Below are 25048 nucleotides of genomic sequence, written 5' to 3'. Positions count from 1 at the left end.
GCAGTGGGTCCATATGTGTCCATTACACACCTGAGACATGCCCACCTGGTGCATCCATATATGGGCACAAGGTGCCCTCAGGTGTCCCCAGACTCCCCAAGAGCCTCTCCCCAAATGCCCCCCTAGTGTCTCCAAACCTCCCCAGCTGTGTCCAGGTGCCCCCAGGTATCCTCAAAGCCCTCTCAGGTGTGCCCAGATGTGCCCAAACCAAATCCCAGGTATGTCCACCTCCCCCCCCCAGCTGTGCCCAGGTGCCCCCATGTCTTCCAGGAGTCCCCAAACTCCGTCTCAGGTGTGCCCAGGTGTGCCTCACCTGTTGAACTTCATGCAGATGGGTTTGGGGCACAGGGGGAGCTCGGCTGCGTGGCACAACAGGTGAGATTCCAGGGCTACCTGCTTGGACAGGGACAGGTGCACCTGCTGTGGAGACACACCTGTGTTAGACCTGTGCCACCTGTGTCACACCTATGTGACATGTGTGACACCTGTACTACCTGTATCACCTGTGCGACAACCTGTGACACCTGAATGACACTTGTGTCACACATGTGTCACTTCTGTGACATCTGAGTGACACCTGAGAGTTACCTATGTCACCCCCCAGGGACAGGTGAGACTCCAGGGACAGGTGCACCTCCTGCAGGGATACGCCTGAGGCTCACCTGAGAAACTGGGGTGTGTCTCACCTAGAAGGGGTGTGTCCCACCTCTTACTAGCTGTTTCTCACCTGTCCAAGATGATTGGAGAAATATGAGAGAAAAGTTGGCGTTTTCAAGGGATTTGGGAATGAATTTGGGGCATTTTTGGCATCCCAAGTACGTTTTGTTATCCCAGGTGTGCCAGGTGTGCCACCCCCACCTGGCCTGGCCCATAACATCATCAGAGACCTTGAACAGGTAAATTTTTAGTGGGTTTGGGTAGAATTTAATGGAATTCAGGTACAATTCTCCAGGAATTTTAGGAATTTAGGAATTTTTGGGGATTCTGGGGGAGTTTTGGAATCCCAGATGGGCTTGGTGTGCTGCCCTCACCTGGCCAGGCCCATTATGTCATCAGAGACCTTGAACAGGTAAACTTTGAGGTAGATTTCAGTAGAATTTAATTTCATTTTAGTAAAATTTAATGAGAGTTTTGAGAAATCCAGACTCCCAGGTGCATGCAGGTGTGCCCAGGTGTGCTGCCCTCACCTGGCCCATGAAGCTGTCATAGAGGAACCTCTGATGCTTGGACAGATGGCACCTGAGCATGTTTGTAGTTCTTGGTGTAAGAGTCAGTCCAAAGTTTCTCTGATCGGCCTCACGACCATCATCAGAGACTGAGACCTCAAGGACCCCACCACTCCCTCTGGACCTGAGCTCTGGCCTGCCCCAGGTGGATGCTTGCCCAGGGCTGTTTGTAGCTGTGCCTGGTGCTTGCCACGGCACGCTGCTCTCAAGCAGGGTACTGGTTATAGTGCCCTGTTCCTGCACCTGTTCGTTATCTCAGCACACAATAGTCCATAAATCTCCCCACTTTTTGGCCAGAGGCTATTCGCTTTGGAAAAGGACTATGAAAAGGGACTTTCTTAAAGAGACTCTGAGATCTCTTTTTAATCCCAACGGATTGAAGACGTGTCTATCATTGGATGACTACGAGGATGCGTCTTATCTGTTGGTAGCTATATCCCCATCCTTTCTCTCTCTCTCTTTCTCTCTCCCCTTTTACTTCATTTCCTTTACCTCTTTCTCTCTCTCTCTCTTCTATCACACAACTGAATTGTTTACACACAATAAACTGCATTATTGCTTTCTGATGAATAAAACCTGAGTCTCTTGCTTTTGTCTTTTGCACCCTGGGGTCGAATGAACCATCACAACTCCCTCTTGGGTTGAATGGATCGTGACACTTGGGCATCTGCTTCTCCACGGCCACCTTGAGCCAGTGCAGCAGGAACGGCTGCAGGACCTGGGGGAGCACACCTTCATCACGTGGGGAACAGGTGTGCCCCAGGTGAGCCCCAATGTGCCCATGATATGCCCCAAGGTGTCCCAGGTGTGCCCCATGGTGTCCCAGCTGTGCCCCAGGTGAGCCCCAATGTGCCCATGGTATACCCCATGGTGTCCCAGCTGTGCCCCAGTGTCCCAGTCTGCCCAAAAGGAGCCAGGCTTCAAGGTGGTAACACCTTGGTTCTGGGAGGAATCCTGCTCTGTTTGGAAGTACCAGTCACTACATTACTTAAGGCTACCTACTCACAGAGTGTCCACTCCACTGCTACACCCATTTTCTGGCCACCTTGAAATGACTAAGCAGTCTTATTTTTTCTAGCATTCCTGAGGGGTTGATGACCACCACTCCTACCCTTCTGAACCTGAGGAACCTAGTTTAAAAGTAGTACCAATAATACCAATTTACCTAAAAATACTTTGCTCCACCAACAAACTCCAAGCAAGCACTGGAAAGAAGTTTGAAGACTTTTGCACATTTTCACAGTGGAGTTTTTGTTTTGTAGTAGCGTGCTGCCTCCCTGAGGCTACCAGGGGTGGAAGCTGCTCCCACAGACAGCTGACCTCCAGGTTTAGCATCCTTTACGTCTTCTTCCCAGGACTGAATGGGCAAACACCTCGGAGGAGCACCTCACTAGGTGGGAGCGGCCAGCACCGACCAGAGCCTTCTCAGCTTATTTGGATTGTGACCAGGCTGTTGTGGGACTTTCGCGCTTCGATATTCTGCTTAAACAAGCCCTGCTCTGTGGCTTCATTCTTCACATTATGTGATCCTTACAGACTGAAGCACAGCAATAGCATTCTGCTTTGCCACTTTTCAGCACGTATACTACTCACAACCACTGTCTGTTGTGCAGTTTTTCCTTAGCTTTTAGGTACTCTCATATTTTTTTCCTCAGTCTAAACTGTCTACGTAGCTCTCACTCAGCACAGTGTGGCAGGAGAGAAACACTTCCCAGATTACTCGTTCGATGTCCAACACATTTAAACACATCACCACAATTTGGATGACGAGAAGAGGACATGAAGAACATGTCTTTGTGCAGGCACATTTTTCTGTGCGAAACATCTCTCCTGAACTTTAGTCCTTGCAAAGCTGTAATTTGCGCAGGGATACCAGAAGCTGAGACGAACTGTGCAAAGAGCATGGTGATCTGATGACATATCTGAAGAATAGCAGCCCCTTTAATGTGGGTGCTAATTCAAGTTTCAGAGGCAAGATTGGGGTAAGCCTGATGTTTAGGTGCAACTCTCTTCACGGGATATTGAGAAGGAACGTGCACGACTCGAGTATTTTAGCAGAAGCGATGTTTTGGAGAGCTTCACTGCAGGCAGAGTGTTCTGTGCATGAACTGGAGGACGATTCACCTCTGGGAAACATAAGCGCGACAGGTTACAAATAGCTAAGAGCGAGGTCACAAAGCACCGGATTGTGCAGAGCATAGTGTATCCAGTTGCAGAAGTCCTGCAGCAGCTTGTTCACAATCAGAATCAACTGAGATTGCTCTTGCTGATTGAAGAAGTAAAGCGCTGCCCACTGGACTTCATTACTCAACTTGGAGATTAGATCTTTATTAAACTTTTAATGTTGCAGAGTCTATCATCATTCAGTCCATAGACTACCCAGAAGGATGCACCAAAACAAGAGGCGTTCTTTATGCAAGCAGCCTTGATACTGCGCCACTGTACCTTCCTTCTAGGATAGACATGCCGTCATATTTACCACTCTCGCAGCTTCGCTGCCAGCCTTCAGCAATTCCTCTCATAAGAAAAATCTCTAGATTTTGAAATTTCTCATAAGATTCTAAATTTCTCATAGGAAAAATCTCTAGATGTAAAAGCAAGTACAGGGCTGCATCCTTTGCTTGCTGCACACCAGCTGCATCAAACTCACTAACTGCACTTCGTTTCCGCCCTTCTCTGTCATATCTTCATTGTGTTTTCTGGTTCTCAGTGCATAAATAAGTGCAATATTTTTCACAGAGTGCAGGAAGGAGAATACATAGCAGCACAAATGGCTCTCATTGTATTGCCTCCTTACGACTGCCAACGTCAGTCCGGAGCCCATGCTTGTCTTTCTGCCTGCACGCTGTTCCCACCAGCCCGTGCTTGCAGTTCTTCCTATGCCTTTCATAACTTTGTAACTTGGCACTGTTGATTCTCCTGGAGAAGAACCAGGGTACTTCTTGAACACTATACTCTGCTGAGGCCTACTTCTTGAACAGAATACTCTGTCAGCAGCAAAGCGCTCCCAAGTATTGCTTCTTCCGAAGCTTACCCAGAGCTTGCCCCTTAAACTTGTGGAGATTTTTATTTGCATCACATTTAAGGTGCATCTTTCTTTTATAAACATAAAGACCCGCCAGATCACAGCTCTCTTTGTACGGTTCTTCTCAGCTTAGAAAACCACCATTCACATTACAGCTTCACAAGGACTAAAGCTCCATAGAGATATTCCTCACAGAAAAATGTGCCTGGCCACAAATATATCCTGCATGTCCCCTCGTCACCCAGATTGCAGTGTTTCTTGAAAGTTTTGGACATCAAACAACTAAAACATCAAGTGCTTCTCTCCTGCCACATTTCACTGAGTCAGAACTACAAGAAGAGTGTTGACTCTGTGAAACAAATAGGATATGAGTCTACCTAAAGCTGAGGAAAAACAGTGTACAAAACACAGTAGCTCTATATAGTATACTCACTGAGAAGCAGCAAAGTTGAATGCCATTGGTGGGCTTCAGTTCTGTCCTGACAACGTAAGGTGAAAAACAAAGCTTTAGTGTGTGAGCAGTCCCTGCTGCCATTCCATTTGAATCCTGACTCTACCAAACTGAAAGCTTTAGGACTATACTTAAGGCTGAGAAAGAAAAGTGCCTATAGCAGGTTGTGTACACGTAATTTGATGGTTGCATTTGCTATTGTAGACAGCAAGATCTTTCACAGCTGGCATTTCTTTGTGCTTTGTTTTTACCAAATTTTTTAATGTTTGTTAGCAGACTCTGGGAGGATAAAAAGCTTTGGTATGGTAAAGGAGTAAGTGGTTCCCTCTGAGTGTGGTTTAGAGAAGACTATGCAGCTAGAAGAGGAAGATAGGGGAAAACTTTCTGTGCTGGCACTGTAGATTGGAGAGCAAGGACATTTTGTGGCTTGGCTCTGCACTCTGGAGTTTCGAGCTGGGCTGGGAGCATTTGCTTCTCTCGCAGGTCGACAGTGTCACCATGTGGTTCTTATGATGAGCACTGACAATGCCCAGGTAAAAGCCAGGCACTTTCCTGGCCCGGTTCCACTATTGTGGGGAAAGTGCAGGCAAGAGCTCCACTGGGGATCCTGACTCTTGAAGACAGACAGAATGGACTCCTGCATGTAGCAGGGAAGGAAAGGGAATTGTTTCATTGTTGGCTGAGCAGTTTTAGGCTGCAAAACTAAGGCAATTGAGCACAGCTTCTTCCTTTTAGAACGTTTTCTATGTGATTAGCTGCTCAACGTGTAACTTGCAGGCAATGAACTGCATTCACCTCCCTGGAGACATGCACTTTCTCTCAAGTTCTACGTACCATCCTTGGCAGACGATGATTTGCCTCCAGGAGAATGAAAAAAACGACAATATACAAAAGGTGAAGAACAAAGTGGCAGAGCACCAGGCTAGTGTGCCCAGCGTACTCTCCAAAAGACAAGCGTGGTTGCCACTGGCCTTCCAGTGAAATTCACAGTGGCATTCGTAAGAAGACTGTTGAATGGGAACTCCTTGTGCTGCTGCCTATTCCTCTTCCTGATCTCTGTGGCAACAAATGCACTAAACTTCAAGCTCTAATATCCAAACAACATAATAACAGATCCAGCAGAAAAGGGCTAGACAAAGTGGAGAAGCCAGTTTGATGTGGCCTATGTGGGGTAAGGGGAAGGTGCAGCTCTGTACTGGCTTTTACTTCTATAGCCTTTATCCATTGGTGCAGCTGCCAAAAATTTGCAACGAAGATGTGAGGGTGAAGAAGAAGAAAGTGACAGCAGGTCTAGCTGGAAAAGAAGCTATAGAGCTGCAGTGTATTTTGCTCAACATAATTGCTGCTAAGTGAAGGGGGTACATTAAAGATGTCTTTAGTCCCGGCACTGCCATCTGTGTGATCTCTGGCTGCCTGGACTCAGCCATAGGGAACGTGTGTGAAATTGACTGAGCTCTGGCTATCAGCTTTCACAGGGAAGAAGGTAGGGCAGTAAATGCCTTCTGTCCTGGTACAGCTCTCAGTCTGAACTGCAGATGGAAACAATTTCTTGTAATGATGGACTTGAGAGCTTGAGAGGGAGGTGAATGCAGTTCACTGCCTGTGAGTTACACGTTGAGCAGCTGATTACACAGAATACTCTATGAAAGGAAGAGGCCATGCTGCATTTACCTTATTTTTCAGCTTATAAACTGCTCAGCCAACAATGAAATGATTCCTCTCCCTCCCTGCTACGTGTAGGAACACATTCTGTCTGTCTCCAAGAGCCAGGATCCACAGCAGAGCTCTTTCTGGCACTGCTCCCACACGAATGGGGCCAGGCCAGGAAAGTGCCTGGCTTTTACCCGGGCATTGTCAGTGCTCATCAAAACAACCACACAGTGATGCTGTTGACTTGCAAGAGAAGGAAATGCTCCCAGCCCAGCTCGAAACCCTAGAGTGCAGAGCCAAATTTCAGTTGTCCCTGCTCTCCAATCTACAGTGCCAGCACAGAAAGATTTCCCTGATCTTCCCCTTATTAGTTGCATCCTCTTCTTTGCAAGGAGAAGCAAATGCATGGCCAGACCTGGACAAACAGGTAAGGTAGTCAGGTGCAGGAAGGTTGAGCAAGTCAATCCAAGGCACTAGAGAAAAGCGTGTGTGTGTGTGTGCGTGTGTAAGGTTGTGTAGGGTACATGTAGGTATGTGAGAATGGGGGCAGGCGTGTGTGTGGGTGTCGTGTGTAGACTGTGGTGCCAGTGGGAGCCACATCACCATCAAGAATATGTGGGAGGGAAAGGAGTCAGATGAATGTGTATTTACAAACAGACCATGTAAATCTGCTAGAAGACAAGGCTAGGAACTTTACACTTGGTGAAGTAATAGAAGAAACTCAGTTCTAGAAACTGTTACTAATCAACACAAACTTTTGCTCAGCAAAGGCTGTATTAAGTTTGTTAAAGTACAGCAAGAGAAGAGAGACTTAATAGAATTAGGAAGAGTTTCTTTTTCTGTCTTTAATATAACAAAAGGAAGGTGCATATTAAAGTGGGGCATGGAGTAGGTGATTCCCTTCCAATTGATTCAGCCAATAGGGAAAAGAAGAAGCTGATGCAGCAGGGAACATAGGGTGGCTCTTTTCCATATAAAACAAAGCTCACTCCCCCAATTTCTTGATGTTAGTTTGGAGGAGGCATATGGCACTCCAACAGCAGTCAGGGTTCCAACTGGTGGCAGCTTGGGTCTGAGAGAAATCCTACAGAAAACCCACTCATCAGCCACCAGAGACTAAAGCCCACAAAGGGTAACAGGTCTACCCACTTTCACCATGCAGCCAGGTCTGGTTGAGGAGGTCTGGTCTACCCAGCACCTGCCAGGACAGGAAGGCACAGGACAGGACACCACACAACACATCATCAGTAGGGTAAAACTAACCTGTCTCATGACAGTCCATACCCAGCTCATGTTCCCTATTAGTGGGTGAACAATCCAATGCTTCATGAATTCTGCTTCACAATGATAGGAAGAGCCAACATAGAAGGATCAAAAAGCAACATCACTGTGAACGCTTGGACACCACAAGCCCGTTCCTCTGTGGTAACTTTTCTGACACCTCCTGCTTAAAACCCAAAAAGCCAGGAGGAATGGAGGCCCTGCTTTCACAGTCTGTATTTGTATTGAAAATCAAGATCAGGTGATCTTTTGCTTTTCTGTTCTTTGGGAGCTTTCCATCCTTCCTGAGCTCGCCTTAGGACTGTGTTTCACACACACCTGTCAAAACCTGTCAAACTCCCCACCCACTGCTGTCCCCACAACAGTTTGGGGCAGCCACATGCCTAACCCTAACCCAAATCTCAAACTTAATGGGGAGCTTAACCTTAACCCAAAGCCTTGGGGGCCGCACCCTAACCTCTGGCCCCACTCTGTTGCCCCAAGGTCTCACTCCCAGTTCCTCCCACTGGTCCCAAAGCCCTTCATGGTAGATAGATAGGAAGTGGCCACTCCAAGCACAAGTAGGAGCAAAATGGAGCCCGGAGCTCCGGAACAGCCCCAAGAAGACACCCTGAGCCTCTTCCGAGCCCCGGGACTGACCTGGACTAGAACCTGGACCTACAGCAAAAGTCGGACCCAGGACCACCCTGGGGATTGAGCCAAACGGGACAGGAACCGGGGGCCGAGAGAGAGGACTACAACAAAGACGGAGGCTGGAAAGGCAGTGGCCCACTTTGGGCACCCGCAGGTGGAGCTGGATGGCAAAAGTCAAAAAAGATCAAGTATCCCAGTAAAAAGCCCTAACACTAACCCTGTTAATTATGAATTAGTTTACTGTGTAGTACTACTAACCAGGGGCCTTATACAGCCTATATAGAATCCCTAAAACCCTAAAACCACGGTGGCATGGGAATGTCACGTCACAAGGACGGTGGCTCCCAGGAAATCATGTGATATCAGACAAAGATGGCGGTTTCCGGGATGCAACCAGGTCCGTTGTGCCCAGAGGCAACCGCGCAGCTCTCGTGCACCCCCGGTTCCACCGACCTCAGCACCTGTGCCCCCACACGAGGAGGCGCCGCGGGAAAATGCGCTGAGTACGTGGGATGCGTGCTGGAATCGCGATCAGGCAGCTGCAAAGATTGCTAAATGCTGGGTCTCCACAGCGTACCTCCTGCCAGCACACAAAATGGCCGTCCCACTTCCGTCATCGGGACTGGAGGCGGGGTGTGACGCCGTGACGACGTGATGACGCAATGTGGGCGGGATCGGGTGACGCGGCGCGCGCGAGAGGGGCGGGCCGCAGACGGTGCCGGGCGCGGCAGCAGAGCCGCGTTTGTGTGCGGGGCGGGTCTTGGGAGGAGTGATAGCTGAAGCATTTAATTGGCTAATTAGGTAATTACCTAATTAAGTAATTAGTTGTCTAATCAGTTAATTATCTAATTTAATTAGTACTCCACATGGGAGTAGGGATATCATGCTTAATCAAGTTAATTATTAATTAATCCCATCTGGAGTACTAATTAGTACCCCTATATAGTATACATAGAAAAGACTTAAAATATATGTCTGGTGCAGCAGCAGAAACTTTCAGGCTCCCAGGGAATAATTTTTTTTTTTTTAAGCATTATTTAAACTTGTGGGTTTTTTACTCCTCGAGAGTCTGAAAATTTCTACTGTTATTTTTAATTTTAAAGCTAGAAAGGAAAACAGAGTTAGAAATAAAGTTAGAGAGAAAAAGAAAGAAACAGAGGTAAAGTTAGGGAGGAAAAGAAATAGAAAAATAAATAGAGTTAAAGGTGAAAAGAGATAAGAGTTAAAAATAAAGAGGAAAAGAAAGAATAACAGAGTGAAAAACAAATAGAGAAACAGAGAAAAATAAATAGAGGTAAATTGGGAAATAATCACAGAGAAGCAGAGAGAGTTAGAAACAGTGAGAAACAGAAACATTGACACAGACAGAAACAATGTTAGAAATAGAAAAGTAAAGTGAGAAATAGACTGAAAAGTAAAGTGAGAAGAAAAACAAGAAATACAGTGAAAAAAATTACTAAACCACACCAAAGACAGATAGGAGGTGGGAGAGGGGGACTGGGCGGCATCTTTATTAGGGTTGATTCAACTTTATTGAATGTATTTCTTTATTTACACTTCAGCAAAAAAACATTGAAACAATGTATACAAATGCAAGAACGGATAGAAATGCAAGTACTAATACCATGCTTGTACACCGGGCTGAGGTTCCAGAAGTTTTGGGGTTCCAGGAAGAGCCGGGACTTGCGGGATGGGGTCAAAAGTACAGATTTTACTGGGAGGAGGTGAATGGGGTCCTCTCACACTGCACTGACCCCAGGCATCTGGGGTGTTGAATGGGGGCACCCAGGGGTCAGGCAGGGACAAGACAGGATCAGGTAGAGTCAGGTGTGGTTAGTAGGGGTCAGGTGAGCTGGGATGGAGTCACGCAGGGCTCAGGCAGGGTCGGACGGGGTTTGGTGGGGTCACAGCCAGTGTCAAGGTGAGGCATAGGGCTGGCAGGGGTCAGTCAGGGGGTCAAAGTCAGCCGGGTTCAGGCAGTGCCACATAGAATCAGGTGAATCCAGGAAGGGTCAGAAAAAGTCAGGTGAGTCACAGAGTGTTCAGCAAAAGTAATAAAGTGGTCAGGTGGAGTGAGGGCAGGGTCAGGCTGAGCCCGGGGGCTGGCAGGGCACCAAGCGCAGGCGAAAGGGGGGGCAGCGCAGCACCGTGCCCGGCGACCCCCTGAGCCCCGGCAGCCCCTCCGGGCCCGGCTCCAGACGAAATTCCCGCAGGATCAGCCCCAGGAACACGAAGAGCTCGGCCCGCGCCAGCCCCTCCCCCGGGCACGATCGCGCCCCGCAGCCGAACGGCAGCAGCGACCGCGACGGAGCGCCCGGGGCCAGGAACCGCTCTGGGGGGACGGCTCAGGTTGGACGGGACTCCACGGGCACGGGGGAGCCAAAGGCTTTGGGGGGAGCCAGGGCGGTGGAGGGACCCACGGGTTTGGAGACAACCTGTGGGCTCCCCAGGTTGGACACCGGGATTAAGAAGGGAGACACGGGGGTTTGGGTTGACCCAGGAGCTTGGAGGGACACTGAGGCTCGGGGGTGAGCCCAGGGTGACAGAGGGGATTCACATGGTTGGGGAGGGCCCTGAGGGAGCTCTCAGGGGTTTGTGAGGGGAATAGAGGGGAGAAAAAAAGGGACCCACTGGTTTTGGGGGGTATCCAGATATATGGGGGGGACTAATGGCTACTGGGGGGGGGGGAGAACCACCGGTTTGGGGGAGGGGGTGTGGGTTTGGGGTGATTCAGCATTGGAGCCAGGAGGGGAAACTCATGACACCAAGGTGTTCCCACAAGTCAAGAGAAATCCCATGGTTGAGGGCAGCCAGCTTGATGTTTGAAGAGACCCCCAGGAGTTCAGGAGGGGGACCCTCAGAGTGCAGGAGTACCCACGTACCAGGCAGGAAGACCTCTGGGTGCTGCCAGATGTCAGGGTCCTGTTGGGCTGCCAGCAGGTTGGGGACAAGGACAGTGCCAGCCACCACGGGGAGCCCCCCAAGACTGGAAGGGGACAAGGGGCACTGAGATGGACTGGGGTCTGCTGGGGACTACTGAAAACTACATGGTCATACTGGGACCTACTGAGGGGATTCTCTGGGGGCTACTGGGTGTTACTGGATGTCTGTTTGGGTCTACAGGGTCCATACTGGGATCTGGTAGGTGCTACTGGGAGTTATTGTCTGTTACAGTCTACTGGGGCCATACTGGGGCTCTCTGGGGTCTTCTGGGATCTCCTGGGTGCCTCTTGGAGTTTACTGATGCCATACTGGAATCTACTGGAGCCATACTGGGACCTACTAGAATTTACTTGGGGTCTACTGGCATACTGGGTGGGATCTGCTAGCACCATACTGGGATCTGCTGTGAGCCACTGGGTGTTGATTGGTGTCTACTGGGGCCATACTGGAGCTCTCTGGTATCTGCTGTGTGTGTGCAGAGGTCTACTGGAGCTCACTGGGAACTGCTGGAGCCATAGTGAGGTTTTCTAGGGGCTACTGGATGTTTGGTGGGGCCACATTGGGACTTACTGGGATATACTGGGAACTTCTGGGCTCTGCTGGGCCCTACTGGAGCTATTACAGGGTCTCCTAGGATCTATTGGGTTAGGTTCTACTGGGGTAGTTCCAGGAACTCCTGGGACCTAGTGGGAGATACTGAGGTTATACTGGGGCCTTACTGGGACCTAATGAGTCTTACTGGTTTACTGGGGTCTGTTGAGGCCTGCTGGGTCCTACAGGGACTTACTGGGCCATACTGGTCTATTGGGGTGTACTGCAGCCCTACTTCTACTGGGCCCTCCTGAGATTTACTGGCACCTACTGGTATATTGGGGTCTTAGTGGTGGCACACTGGGACATGATGGGTCTCAGTGGGACTCACGGGGTCGAATGGGCCCTGCTGGGTTCGCCTGGACCCTATTGATGATACCAAGTGGTCCCTCACTGGTCTGTAGTGGTTCCTGTCAGTTCCCCCTCACCCAGACTGGTTCACAGCAGCTCCTCCCAGCATCCCTCCCCCACAGCAGCCTGCACTGGTGTGTCCTGGTACCTGGTGTGGCGCAGGGCGCAGTGGGGCAGCGCCAGGGGCGCAGGGGGCCGCAGCCGCAGGGTCTCGCTGACGGTGGCCTGAAGAAGGGGCAGGCGCCCCATGTCCCCCGGCCCAGGGGGTCCCTGTGCCCCCTCCAGCTCCGCCCGCAGCCGCGCCTGCAGCTGCACAGGCGGAGCACAGGTGTGCCATGTCTGTCATGGGGTGTCGGGGGAGGGGGTGCATCCCAGGGGTGCACAGTGGCAATGGGTAACAGAGGGACTCCCAGAACCCAAACCCTCCTCAACTCAGAAACCTGCCCCTGGGACCCCAAACCACCCCCAAAGCTGGCCCTTCAACCCCCAGATCCCTCCAAACCCCCATACCTGCCCTGGGACCCAAACCCCCCCAACAAACCTGCTCCTCCCTCCCCCTGGGGACACCCCTGAGCCCCCAGACCTGTCTCTTGGGACCCTCTTTTCCCAGACCCTGAGCCACCTCTCCATGGAAACTCCAAACCAAGGAGCCATGTGAGGACACAGGCACAGCTCTGATATATCTGACATCCAGGTGGCACCTCAGGACAGGGCGGGGGGACTCTAGTAGTCACAGGTGATGCATGAGACATGAGTGTGGGACATGAGTCCCTTCCAGGAACGTGCATGGGGACTTGGACATGGCTCTGACATGCATGTGGCACCTCAGGGTGGTGCAAGGGCATGGTTTCAGCCACAGGGAGGAGGACATGGGGAACATGTAGGACATAGGTGGAGATATGGGATACCCAGGGACATACACAGAGCCTTGGGACAGTATAGGGGACACATATCATCTGGGGGCAGAGCAGCAGTAAGCTTATGGAGAAGGGAACATGAGGGACATATAGAACATATATAGGATATGGGTGGGGACATGGGACCTCTGGGAACACACAGGACCCTCTGGTTCTGCATGAAAGACACGGAGGGACACGCGTTTCACCTCAGGGCGGTGCAGCAAGAAGGCCACAGCCCAGCCCAGAGCAGCCGCCGTGGTCTCAGTGCCCCCAATGAACAAGTCGACCAGCGCCATGTGCAGCCGGGGGGGGCTCAGGGGGCCCCCTCGTGCCCCAGAATTACGCCCCAGCAGCGCCCCCAAAACTGTGTCCACAGGAGGGGAGGGGCACACCTGGCAAACGGATGACACGTGTTGGGGGGGGGGGGGGGTTCTCCGGATCCCCAGCTGCCCCGAAACGTGAGAGTCCCTACCAAACCCCCAAGTCCAGTCAAACTGCTGGTTCCTCCCCCAACCCCCGGGTCCTTCCATCCCCTTGGGTCCCCTCAAACCTCTATCTCCCCCAAAATATGTGGGTCCCCCCAAGTCCCTGGGTACCTCCCCAAATTCTTGGTTTCCACCTAAACCTGAGTCTTACCAGACCCCTAGGTAACTTCCCAACCCCTGGGTCTCCCCTGACCCTCTGTTCCCACCAGACCACTCCTGACCCCTGGCTGCCCCCAGCCCTCCCCACCTGGTGCCGCTGGATCTGGGCCTCCACAAAGGCATCACGGTGCTGGACGAGCTGGAGCAGCTTCCGCAGTCCCGGGTTGGGCAGGGCCTGGGCATAGGGACTCCGTAGGGACCCCCAACCCACAAGGACCCCCTGACCTCAGACAGACACCCCCTCCCCCAGAGATGCTGCATAAGTCTCCTGAGCCCCAGAGAAACCCTACGGCTGCTACCCTGGGTGATATAGACCCTATAGGTGTCCTCCTTGCTCACATAAACCCCTCAAGTGTCCTATTCCATAGAGACACTTCACCCCATATGGACCACTCTAGCCCTATAGAGCCCCCACAACTGCCCCTCCCAGGCCCACAGAGCTCCCAGACACCATACAGACCCTGTAACACTCGCCTAGCCCCATACAGACACTATAGCCCTGTCCAGCCCCATAGAGACCCCATAATTCCCCTCTAAGGGTTATACAGTCCCTTCTGAGTGCCACAGAGACCACCCAAGACCCCTCTGGACCCTACAGGCTCCCTGACAGCCCCCCCATACCCTTCTCCAATCCATTAGGTTGGGCCTCACCTGACCCCATATAACCCCACAAGCCCCATATCCCTCCCATGGGCCACATAACCCTCCTGAGACTCACAACCCTTCTGGGCCCTACAGCTCCTCCAAGGACCCATAGCCCCCCTGAAGCCCCCCACAGTTCTCTAATTGCCCCCATAGGGCTCTATAGCCCTGGCTCCATAGACCCTCATGCAGCAAAAAGGCCCCAGCCCCATAGGCCAGGCAAGGACCTGCCAGGCTTACCCGCAGCAGGGGCAGCAGGTCAAGCACCTGGACACTGCTGCGGCCCCAAACCTGCAGCAGCTCCCCCAGGCAGTGGGAGAAGGCCCGGAGCTCCCCCGGAGGGGGCACCTGGAGAAGGATACACCTGTGTACTGTCCAGTATTAGAGTTCTCTCTGGATCCCCCAGAACACCCCCAACACAATTTCAGACATTTGGGTCCCCTCAAACTCCTGTGTGCCCTAAACCCTGCCACCCAAATGCAAATTGCTCAGTCCCCAGCAAACAGCTCAATGTCCCCTCCACAAATTCCTGGCTTCCCCTCCCCCAAACCCCTGGGCCCCCATAAAAACTGGGGTCCTCCCCCAAAATCCCTGCCTCCATTCTGGGGACCCCCAAATCCCCACCAGATCCCCAAAGAGGAGGCGTGCGATGGTGCTGCAGGTATGGAAGGTGAAAATCTCAGAGGGGTCCAGGGGGGCCTCCCCATGGGAACGCAGCTCCTGGGGGAAAGAAGAGGTTAGGGAGAGCCCCAGGGGAAATAAAGGGGGAGCCTAAGGGTGGTTTAGGGGGTTGCAGGAGAGAAGTGGGGAGCTCCAAGGGGAGTTCTGTGGACTCACAGAGATAATGCCCTTTTGGGGTAAAGAGGGTAAGGTTTGGGTGGGTCAGTTTTGGGGGACAGGGAGTATAGTGTGCGTGCAGGTTTTGGGGACCAGGTTTGGGATGCATAGAGTGGGGGCTGAGTGCAGGGGGCATGGCTTGGGTGAAGAGAGTAGGGTTTAAGGTATCAGTTTTGGAGTGAATGCAGCAGGGTTTTACTGGCCAGTATTGCGTGGGGATCTGTTTTGAAGTGCAATGAGGACCAGTTTTGGGGGTGTCAGGGTTGCAAGGGGATCAGTTTGGGTAGAAGTCAGGGTCTCACCTCACACAACTCCTGGCCCTGCAGCCAAAGAAGGGGCCCGAGACGCCCCCCAGCCCTTGCCAGTGCCCCCCGCACTGCTCCCCGCTGCCGCCGCCAGCCAGGGCAGGGGGCTCCCAGTGCCAGGTCCCGGCCCCCCTGTGACACCAGCGACCCTGGCATTGGGCAGAGGGAGTCAGGGACCCCAGAAACCCCCACCCCAGCCCCTATAGGGACCCACTGCCATCACACCAGGGGTGTTCTGCAAGGCCCCTCTACCTCATAAAGTCTCCTTCAAGCCCACAGCCACCTCCTCCATAGGACATCCCCCCAATCCCACTAGGAACCCTGGAGGTTGAAAGAAGTGTCTGGTGGGGCAGAGACCTGTAGAGACTGTCCTAGCCCCTATAGGCAACCCACCCCTCCAGAACTGTCCCCACCCCCTCCCAGTACCCATGTTCCCAACTCCGTAGGGACCCCCTCCAAATCCCATAACAACCCCTTCAATCTCACAGGGACCCCCTCAAACCCCAGAGGAACTTGCCATCCCACAGTCCCCCTTAGAGACCACCCCCAAAGCCCCACAGGGAGCCCCACAAACCCCATTGTGACTCCCTTCCCCAAACCCCACAGGAACTCCTCCAACCCCCACATATCCCACCCAGCCTCCCCATACCCAGGTAACTGCTGGGGCGCCCTAGCCAGTCCCCCCAGTGCCGGACGAGCGCCTCACGGATGGTCCCCACCGAGCTCGGCACCAGCACTTCTGGAGGCAAGAGGAGGGACTGGACGGGACCCCAAAACTTCGGGGGAGAGGGTAGTCCCAAACCAAGTGGGGAGTACTGGCGTGGGATTTTGGGGGAAGCATCGGGGGGGTTTGGGCCTCAGGAAAGGTTTGGGGGGTTGGAGGAGAGGTCTGAAGTTTGTGGAGGGGAAAAGGGCAGAGCTGAGGGTTCTGAGAGTCCCTGAGGACTAGGGAAAGGGAGGTGGAGGGGGAATATGAGGTCTCGGGGCAGGTCCGGGAAAGGTCCGGGGCAGGTTCGGCGAAGGTTCGGGAAGGGTCCGGGGCAGGTTCGAGGAAGGTCCGGGGCAGATTCGGGAAAGGTCCGGGGCAGGTTCGGCGAAGGTTCGGGAAGGGTCCGGGGCAGGTTCGGGGAAGGTTCAGGGCAAGTTCGGGGCTGGTCCGTCTCGGGGGACCCGAACTCACCGCGGCCCCCCAGGCGCATGCGCAGCACGGGCCCGTGCCGCCGCGCCAGGCGGCTCAGGTGCAGCGCCCCCTGCGGGTGCAGCAGGTGCAGCGCCCCCCAGCGCGGGCCGCGCCCGCGGCCCCGCCGCAGCAGCGCCCACAGCGGCACCAGCGACAGCAGCGACAGCGCCCACAGCGCCCACAGCGGCACCAGCGACAGCAGCGCCATGGCCCGCACGGGCTGTCCGCGGAACCCCTATATTGGGGAACCCCGAAACCACGCCCCAAGGGGCCCCGCCGCTTAAGGCCTGCCCCTCGCAGGTGGTGTGGACGCCTCTTAGCAGGGCGGCCGCCCCCCCACGCCCCGCAAGCATAAAGCGGCCTCTAAAACACCGCCCCGTGAGGTGCGGCCTTCATGTTGGGGTCTTAAAGCCTCTTCTCTCGTTAAGGGCTGGTCCTCTGCCTTTGTAAAGGGGAACTCTGCCCCCCGCCCCTGCAGGCAGCCCCCCCTCCTCTAGCAAACGGAGCCGGAGCCCTGCCCCTGGAATCCTTGCCTCCTGCTGCACTGATTCCTCCATAAAACAAACCCCTAACTCCCCCCACAAAAAATATTATCCCACTGCTATAAAAGCGGCCCCTTAGGCCCTGCCTCAAACACCACCTTACAACGGGGACATTTTAAGCTCCTCCTCCTGGTCTGCAATTATGGGGCTCACCCCCAAACTCTTTCCATCAACTTCCCAGGTGCACCCACTCATTCCTCCCCCCTGGGGACCCTCTGAGCCCTCTGTGGGTGCCCCTGACTAAAATTTCCCCAGAAGTACCCACTCTGGGGGTGCCTCACCCTTCAAATCCTCCCTTCCCCTGGTGTCCCCCATCCCAATCCCCACAGCCCTCGTGGGGGTGCTCCCATCCCCCCCTTCACCCCACACCCAGAGCTTCATCCATGGGTGCTGCCCCCAGTTTCCCTCATTTTAGCAGCAGCACTTGAGGATCAGAGACGTTTATTGGGGTTCAGCAGTAGAGAGGGAGGTCCCCAAAAGCGTGTGAGTCCAAGACATGTCACCCTGGGTGATGATGTCCCTCCAGTGAGTGGGTCCTGGGACAATTATAGGTGAGACCCACAATAATCTGAGGGAGCTGAAGTCAGGAAAGGGACCCCCATCCTGGGATGTCTCACTGGGGGAGTTTTTGGGGACTCCAGAGGTGGGACCCCATGGTGGGGGTCCTGGGGAGGGGTATTGCAGAAGGAGATCCCAGGTGGGGGAATGTGTCAACGTGGGGATCTCTCAAGGGTTTCCAGTAAGATTAGGGATACGAAGGTGTCAGGAGGGGGCTGCCCCAGGGTAGTTGTCCCTGTGGTCATGGTGTGGGTGGGTACCAGGGGTGTCGCCCATCAGGTGCTCCCCCTCTGGAGTCCCTGCAGGTGTTGGGCCAACTGCAGGCCCTTGGGGAACAAGATGATAGAGCAGGCAGTGAGCACAGGTATGTTCTCCATTACCTGCACTCTGAAGCCCCTCAGCACCCCCTGAACCCTTCACAACATCCACCAGGAGCAGCAGCCCCCCTAAACACACTCTCAGGGCACAGGATCCTTTCAAGTCCATCCACAGGCAGGTCAAACCCCCTGTGCCCCTGGAGTGGGCCCCAATATTAAGTGACCCTCCTCCCATACCCTGACAGACCTCCTCCTGAGGGAAGGGCCACCCCCATAGCACTTCCTGCTAGCCCCATAGACTCCCTCCTTGGGTCCCATAAGTCTCCCCTGTACAAACCTCTCAGCCCCCATGGGCCCTCCCTTAGCCCCAGTGACTTCCCTTATCTCCCATAGAGATCCTCCTAGGCCTCCCTAATCCCCCAGAACCCATAGGATCTGCCACAGCCCCTCTGGACACCCCCATCCCACCCAATACCCACAGCTCTCCTCTTAGTGCCCATAGAACCCTCCCAGCCCCCCTCATTCAACTTGGATGTCCCCCTTGGACCACCCTTAGCCCCCCGGCCCCCTGGGTGAAGAGCAAGCAGAGTTCCTGCACATGTGACAGGGGATGGGAGAGTGGGATGTAGGGGAACAAGGGGCCATGGGGAATGTTGGAGGACACAGGGGGACGTGGAGGATGTAGTGACATGGTGGGACATGTGGGGCCATGGAGGCATGAGTGGGATATGGGGGACATGGAGACATCGGGCATCATGGAAGGCACAGGAGTGGGAATGATGTGGAGGGGCATAGGGGAATGGAGAAGGGCTGTGGGAGACACCAGGATATGGGAAGACATGAGGACATCCTGGTCTGGGGCCATCACCCCAGGGAGACCTTGGGGATATGCCAGGGACATGGGAACACCCTGGTTGTCAGCCTGGGAACACTGTGGGGACACCCCAGAGACACACTGGACTGGGACACCTTGGGGACACCCCAGGTATAGGGAGAAGGCAGCGACATTTTGGGGATATCCCAAGATATCTCCCCATGGAGATTTGGGGGGCACCCCCCTGAGGACATCCAGAAAGGGGACCCAATGACACACTGGGGGCATAGAGACAGCCCTCTAGGGATAATCAGGGAGACAGTGCCCACAGGGGAAGGGCCACAGGGGACACGCAATCAGGGAGGCCTCTGGGGGATGGGTGGACACAAGGACATCAGGAGGCACAGAAGGACACTGCAGGAGGACAAGGCAATCACGTGGTGGGGGAAGGGCAAGGACATGGTGGGGCCAGAACAATGTGGAGGGGAGGGCCTCTGAGGACAGGTGGTCCCAGGGATTTCTCAGCAGAGAAATTTGTGCTTCTCAGGATGGATTTGGGGGATCCAGAGGGTAGTGAGGAACCCCAGGAGGTCCTGGGGGTGTGTGGGAAGATCCTGGGGTGGATTTGGGGGCATCTAATGGGGGTTGGAGGGTCCTTTGGGGGGTGGGATTCCCAATGTCTCTGGGGTGTGGTAGGGTTTAGGGGATCTGGAGGGGGTTGGAGGGTTCCAGGGGGTGTCTGTGGGGGTTCTGAGGGTGGAAGGGTGGAATTTGGTGTTCCAGGGTACACTGGGGAGAGGGCAGTCTGGAGGGGTTTGGGGGGGTCCCAGTAGGTGTTGGAGGGAGTCCTGGGAGGGAGAAGTTTCCAGGTTCCATTTGAGGGCTGCCACAGGCATCCCAGGGAATAGATGGTGTTGGGGGTGGGGGGTGAGATCCTGTGTTGATTTTGAGGAGTCTGGATGTCCTTGAGTGGATTTAGTGTGTCCCAGGGGTTGTTTGTGAGGATCCAAGGGTTGAGTGATAGGTGGATTTGGGGGGTCTAGGGGAGTGCAGTGTCCCAGGGGTTGTTGGGGGGTGAGGGTGATTTGGGGTTTTCAGAGTTGATTTGGGGGAACCTGTGAGGGTAACAGGAGTTGGAAGGGGCTCCTGATGGATGTTGAGGGTCCCAAGATGGATTTGAGGGACTCCTGAGGAGCTGTTGGGGGGTACTAAGGCATCCCTGGGGTGTTGGGGAGATTCAAGGGCATCCTGGGGAACATTGGGAGTCCTGGCGTGGATTTGAAAGGGTCCCAGGGGCTGTTTGGGAAGGTTCCCAGAATGGATCTGGGGAGGTTCTTGGAAGATCTGTGGAGTCCCAGGGGAATTTGGGAGTCCCTGGGGGATATTTCCAGGTTCCAGGTTGAGGAAAAGAAAGGCAGGTGTCACAACCCACCCATCAGGGGTGCAATGTTCATTGTAAATCCTCATCAGGTTGAACAAAGAGTCCAGACGCGTCAAGGGGTCAGCACAGTCACCCAGAGATCCAGACAAAGCTCAGTGCACATGATCCACGTGGAGGAACTCCTTTCCCAGTTCACTGGCAGTGATGGCCTGCAGAGACAGAGGGGCATTGATGGCGAAGTGGCTTACCTGGTTCAGAAATACAAAGGCAATCTCTCTTCCTCCCCTGCACTGGCTGTGGAGAAACTGTCCTGGGAGTTCTGGCATCCCAGCATTCCAGAGGAATGCCCTGCCCCCACCCATATGGACCACACTGACTCAGCTATCGATAGGCTTCCTTTCTTCCTCAGGGTAGGATGGAGAAGGTGCGAACCATTCTGATACCAGCAACCTGAACAGCTGGGCAGCTCACCCTAGCACTTCTAAAGAGCTGGGCCACGAACCAACAGTCTTACCTGTGCTTGGACAACCAGACCATCTCCCACAGAGCACCAGGGAACTGCCCCTCCCAGGCACCACCCAATCCCCACAGTTGCCCAACTCAACCAGATGTGCACTGCAGGACCAGCCCAGAGCCCTTCAGCCCCCACAGAAACAGAACCCAGTCTTGGACAGCTTCGGGGGGCAGTTAGAATAAAGGCAGAATGATAAACACAGACCAGGTACACAGCTGTGTCTGGATTGTAACAACAGCAAACCCAGGAACCCACCAGTTCTTGTATGAGGTGGGGGAGGCAGATACTGTGAGTGACAGTAGCAGTGTGTGTGGGGCATGAAATACTGTTCCTGGGCACACTATGAGGATTATTAGGTTATGAGGATGAGACTGGGGGCCAGGTAGGCTGAGGAGGGCAGTGCTTTATGTTCACCACTGCTTAAGCTGTAGCCCATACTACGGCCTTGGCCAAACAACTGTAGTTTCTGGGCACGTTTTGCAGCACTTTCTCCCAGTCTCAGGTTTTTGCGCATGTAACGCTGCTGCTCAATATTCTTTCCCTTCAGAACTGCAGCTATAGTCTTCATCCAAAGGAGAACTGTTTGTCTCATGAAGAAAATGCAAGAGCAGAAGAGCTGGGGCTGAATGTGGATCCAATAGCCACAACTCACTGCTCTGGGCCAGAGGTCACCCTTGGTCTTGCTGCTGGGGAGGCAAAGCTCTGTGACATTCACATGCCCCTTCCCAGGGAGCACTGGCAAGGCTGTGCCAGAGGTCTGTCCCAGGTGTGGAGGTGTTGAGGCAACAGGTGGCTGTCCTCCCCTGCGCGGGCTGCCAGTGTGAGGCAGATGACAGTGAAGAGCAGGAGCTGTAGGGAGCCTTCCCTGCACTACAGACCAGCCTGCTGGAAAGTCCTCAGGGGGTGCCCATGCCCCAAGGGCTCAGAGCACCGCGGGGCTGAGGCAGCAGCTGGAGGGAAGCACTGGGCACAGGGACTGGGGAGGGATAGTGTGCCAAACCCCACAGGGAAAAGGGCAGGTCTGCCTGGTGCAGCACAGAGAAACTTCCCCCATACCACCTTGCAGGAACATTTCCTCTGCTTTTGTCACCAAAAAGCCCCCCCCCCCCCCCCCCCCCACCACCTCCTCTACTACTGCAGTCCAGGGGTGACAGGGCAGAAGCTGCTGCCAGCTTCATCTGCCCCACAGACCCTGTGGGCTGCACCACCAGCACTGTGTGGTCACTGACATCAGGGTTCATCCAAGGCAGAGCCCACATGTGGGTTGTGGTGGTGCAGCTCCAGGTGCAGGGGATGGAAGTTCAGCACCCTTTGGATACTGCAGGTGTGCTGCAAAATGGGGCAAGGGGCCAGACCTTGTCTTCCTGGACCCACAGGATCCTAGTTTATTCCCATCCAAACACCTTTAAACTGGAAGCACTGCAATCACTCTAAAGCAGGGCACCCAGCCTTGAACTGGGCACACCAGTAACCTGCTGCCAACTGCATCTGTGGCAAACCTGGAACTCTAAGAGCTGGGGAACCGCAAGCTGGGACCAGTACCCCTCAACAGGGACCACTGGGATACCCATGACAGAGAACCACCTCCAAACTAGGTTGCCTTAACAGGAAGATGGCAGACTGGAACTCTCCCTTACTAGAAAAACAGATCCTCATCTTCTCGTGACAGGCCATACCAGCTCTGCCAAATGTCACCTGTTGAAAGAGACCCACAAAGCATCCCAAGGTGGGTGTCACTGCCCCTCCCATACTTGCAAATGTAAGGCAGTGGGTAAACGAACAGAACCCCACCCCAGCTGAAGCACTGGGGACCCCCATGGATCAGTTCAGTGCCCAGACCAGCTTAATCTCTTTACTCTGGATCTTACTGGGAGCCTGGTGTAACCATCCCACTAGCAGGGGTCCTCCTGCCCCCTCAACACCTTATTTTTCCTCCCCCACCAGTGCCAAATCCTGCCCTCCCCAGCTGGGAACAGAAGGGGACTGCTACGGTGCATGTAGTTTAACTCGTTTTATTTAGACTCGAAGGTAACTGCGGCCCAGTGGGACCAGTGACCCAGTAGAAACGCAGCAGTACATCAGGACTGGAGAAGGAACAGGTGAGCTGCAGCAGGGTGTGGTGCCTAGGCTGCCCAAGGATTGGTCAGTTGGCGAGAGGAGAGTTTACGAGAGCTGCCCGCAGTCAGTGATGGTGATCTTCTTGCTTGTTTTGCCGTCTTTGGAGCCACAGCGCTCCATGGCCTCCACCACATTCATCCCCTCCTTGACACGGCCAAAGACGACATGCTTGCCATCCAACCTGCCGGAGAAGCACCAGTCACAGCTGGTCCCCCATGTCCCCCACACAAGACCTCTCCAGATGCAGACCCCCAAGCTTCTCCTCCCATAGCCCTCAACTCACCACTCAGTCTTGGCAGTGCAGATGAAGAACTGGGAGCCGTTCGTGTTGGGGCCAGCATTGGCCATCGACAGGATACCAGGGCCCGTGTGCTTCAGGATGAAGTTCTCGTCTGGGAATTTCTCCCCATAGATGGATTTGCCTCCAGTGCCATTGTGGCGTGTGAAGTCACCACCCTGTAAAAAGGCAGCATTTCAAGTCATGGGTGCAGAACTCTCTGGAAGTGGGTGCAGGCAAGAGCTAGAACCAATCTCAAACCCTAAACCTGCAGTATCCAACTCCAAAACCCACCTGAGTGCCAGATCGCCTCACCCACCCACTACCCGCTGCAGCAGAAGCACCACGCACCTGGCACATGAACCCAGGAATGATTCTGTGGAAGCAGGACCCCTTGTAGCCAAATCCCTTCTCACCAGTGCTCAGAGCACGGAAATTTTCTGCAAAGGAAATAAAACCTCACCGTTAACAGCTTTATTTAATAGTCAAGTGTTCAGCGCAGTAATACGGCTTGGTGCAGTTGTAGTGGAGCCAAAGTTGTTTTACCCACCTGCCGTCTTCGGGACCTTGTCTGCAAACAGCTGTGGAGACAGGAAAGGCACTTGTCAAATCTCAGCTGGTGACTGGCCACTGCCCCCCACTGCCCGAGGCCACCTTCAGACCGCGGGAATCCCCCCAGACACTGCCTGGAGCCCAGGGACCCCCTCTGGGCAGCGGCTCCTCAGCCGTGCCAGCAGCTCTATATCCATCCCTGCCTCACTCCGCTATCTGCAAGCTCTGAACTTGCAACTGCGGCATCGCACGTCTCACCAGCGGGGCCGAGAAGCATTCATTTCGCTGGCCTGGATTAAATTAAACATTAATGTGCCTGAAGCCTTCCTGGGTGGGGCGCGCGCGCCGCCTCCCAACGCTTCAGGAGGATTTTGGGCTGGATGCGCCACCAGTGCGGGAGCGCGGCCCCGAATCTGCAGCAGCCGCGGCGCCCGGAGCAGGCCCAGCCGTTCCAGGGATGCTCTGCGCCCCGGGCGGGGTGACAAATGCTTCGCCCTCCAGCGACAATCCCGCGGCGATCGGGTTGCCAGCACTCTCCGCCGGCATCCCCAGATCGGGCGGCACCGCCCGGGAGTTCGACACGGCTCATCCCGATGCTCCGGGGGCCCTGCGTTAAAATGGCGGCGAAGCAGGCACGGCCGCGACCCGCAGTGGGGGGGGGGGGGGGGGGGGGGAATTGCCGCGCGCCCCGGGGCCCGGGGCGGAGCGGAGGCGCGGCAGGAACACGGTGCTGGCGAGGCCAGCGGTAACGGGGAGCCAGCAGTACCAGACCAGGTGCGATCAGACTCCCCCGGGCGATGGCGCGCCCTGGGCTGGGATCGCGCCGCCGCTCCTCGAGCTCGCCGAGCGCGACGCCGTGGGGCCCTTTGTTCGCCCCGCCGGGCCAGGGGCGCCGCAGTCCCGCGGCCACACCAATGCGCCCCCGCCGCGCACGCGCGGCGCCTGCGGATCACCCCACCGGCCCCACGCGCCCAGCAAGGAAATAGCAACGGCGCCCCCCGCCCCTCCCCAGTCGCCTCTCGCGCCCACCTCGAAGGTGACGCGACCCAGGGGCTCGCCATTGGCGGCGATGTCGAAGAAGACGAGGGGGTTGGCCATGGCGAGACACGAGCAGAGCAGCAGACACTCGTCCGTACAGCAGGCGCGGCGCAGCAGAAGGAGCCCCGCTCCCCGCCGCCCTTTATATAGCGTCGAGGAGGGCCCGCCTCCCCCGCAGCGCCGGCCAACGGCCGCTGGCGGAGTGGCGGAGTGGCAGGGCTGGCAACCAATCGGCGGCGGCGTGTTTGAAAGAGGGGGAAGGGGGGAAAAAGCGCGGGC

General features: G+C 54.7%; 3 protein-coding genes across 3 annotated transcripts in view; 1 reads left to right on the top strand and 2 right to left on the bottom strand.

Moving 5' to 3' along the window:
* STARD7 (StAR related lipid transfer domain containing 7) overlaps positions 1-25048 on the top strand; it is a gene marked incomplete at its 3' end in the record, with an annotated part of 234570 nt that overhangs the window by 170508 nt on the left and 39014 nt on the right. The gene's annotated exons all lie outside the window — the stretch shown is intronic.
* Positions 9776-16866, bottom strand: CYP21A2 (cytochrome P450 family 21 subfamily A member 2; the record flags this gene model as incomplete). Its single annotated transcript, XM_079328946.1, has 10 exons — positions 9776-10598; positions 11149-11252; positions 12300-12460; positions 13257-13442; positions 13783-13869; positions 14577-14684; positions 14961-15056; positions 15476-15627; positions 16128-16217; positions 16659-16866. The coding sequence occupies 10 exons, from the start codon at positions 16864-16866 to the stop codon at positions 10351-10353; spliced, it is 1440 nt and encodes a 479-aa protein (XP_079185072.1). The 3' UTR covers positions 9776-10350.
* PPIA (peptidylprolyl isomerase A) lies at positions 22781-24914 on the bottom strand. Its single transcript, XM_079328907.1, has 5 exons — positions 24761-24914; positions 23730-23760; positions 23531-23619; positions 23186-23358; positions 22781-23083 (listed from the first exon to the last, which is right to left on the bottom strand). Exons 1-5 carry the CDS (start codon positions 24827-24829, stop codon positions 22948-22950), a joined length of 498 nt encoding a protein of 165 aa, XP_079185033.1. The 5' UTR covers positions 24830-24914; the 3' UTR covers positions 22781-22947.

Source organism: Erithacus rubecula (genome assembly GCF_903797595.1).
Source record: "Erithacus rubecula genome assembly, chromosome: 29".
Taxonomy (NCBI): domain Eukaryota; kingdom Metazoa; phylum Chordata; class Aves; order Passeriformes; family Muscicapidae; genus Erithacus; species Erithacus rubecula.
This window is presented reverse-complemented; position numbering and strand designations above follow the sequence as displayed.

Bases quoted from the DNA above. Each gene is read 5' to 3' on its own strand.
- PPIA (XM_079328907.1), bottom strand. From the start codon at position 24,829: ATGGCCAACCCCCTCGTCTTCTTCGACATCGCCGCCAATGGCGAGCCC. The intron at 23,620-23,729 runs GTGGGTAAAACA...TTTCCTTTGCAG, and splicing joins CAAGGTCCCGAAGACGGCAG to AAAATTTCCGTGCTCTGAGC. The intron at 23,084-23,185 runs GTGAGTTGAGGG...CTTCTCCGGCAG, and splicing joins TGCACTGCCAAGACTGAGTG to GTTGGATGGCAAGCATGTCG.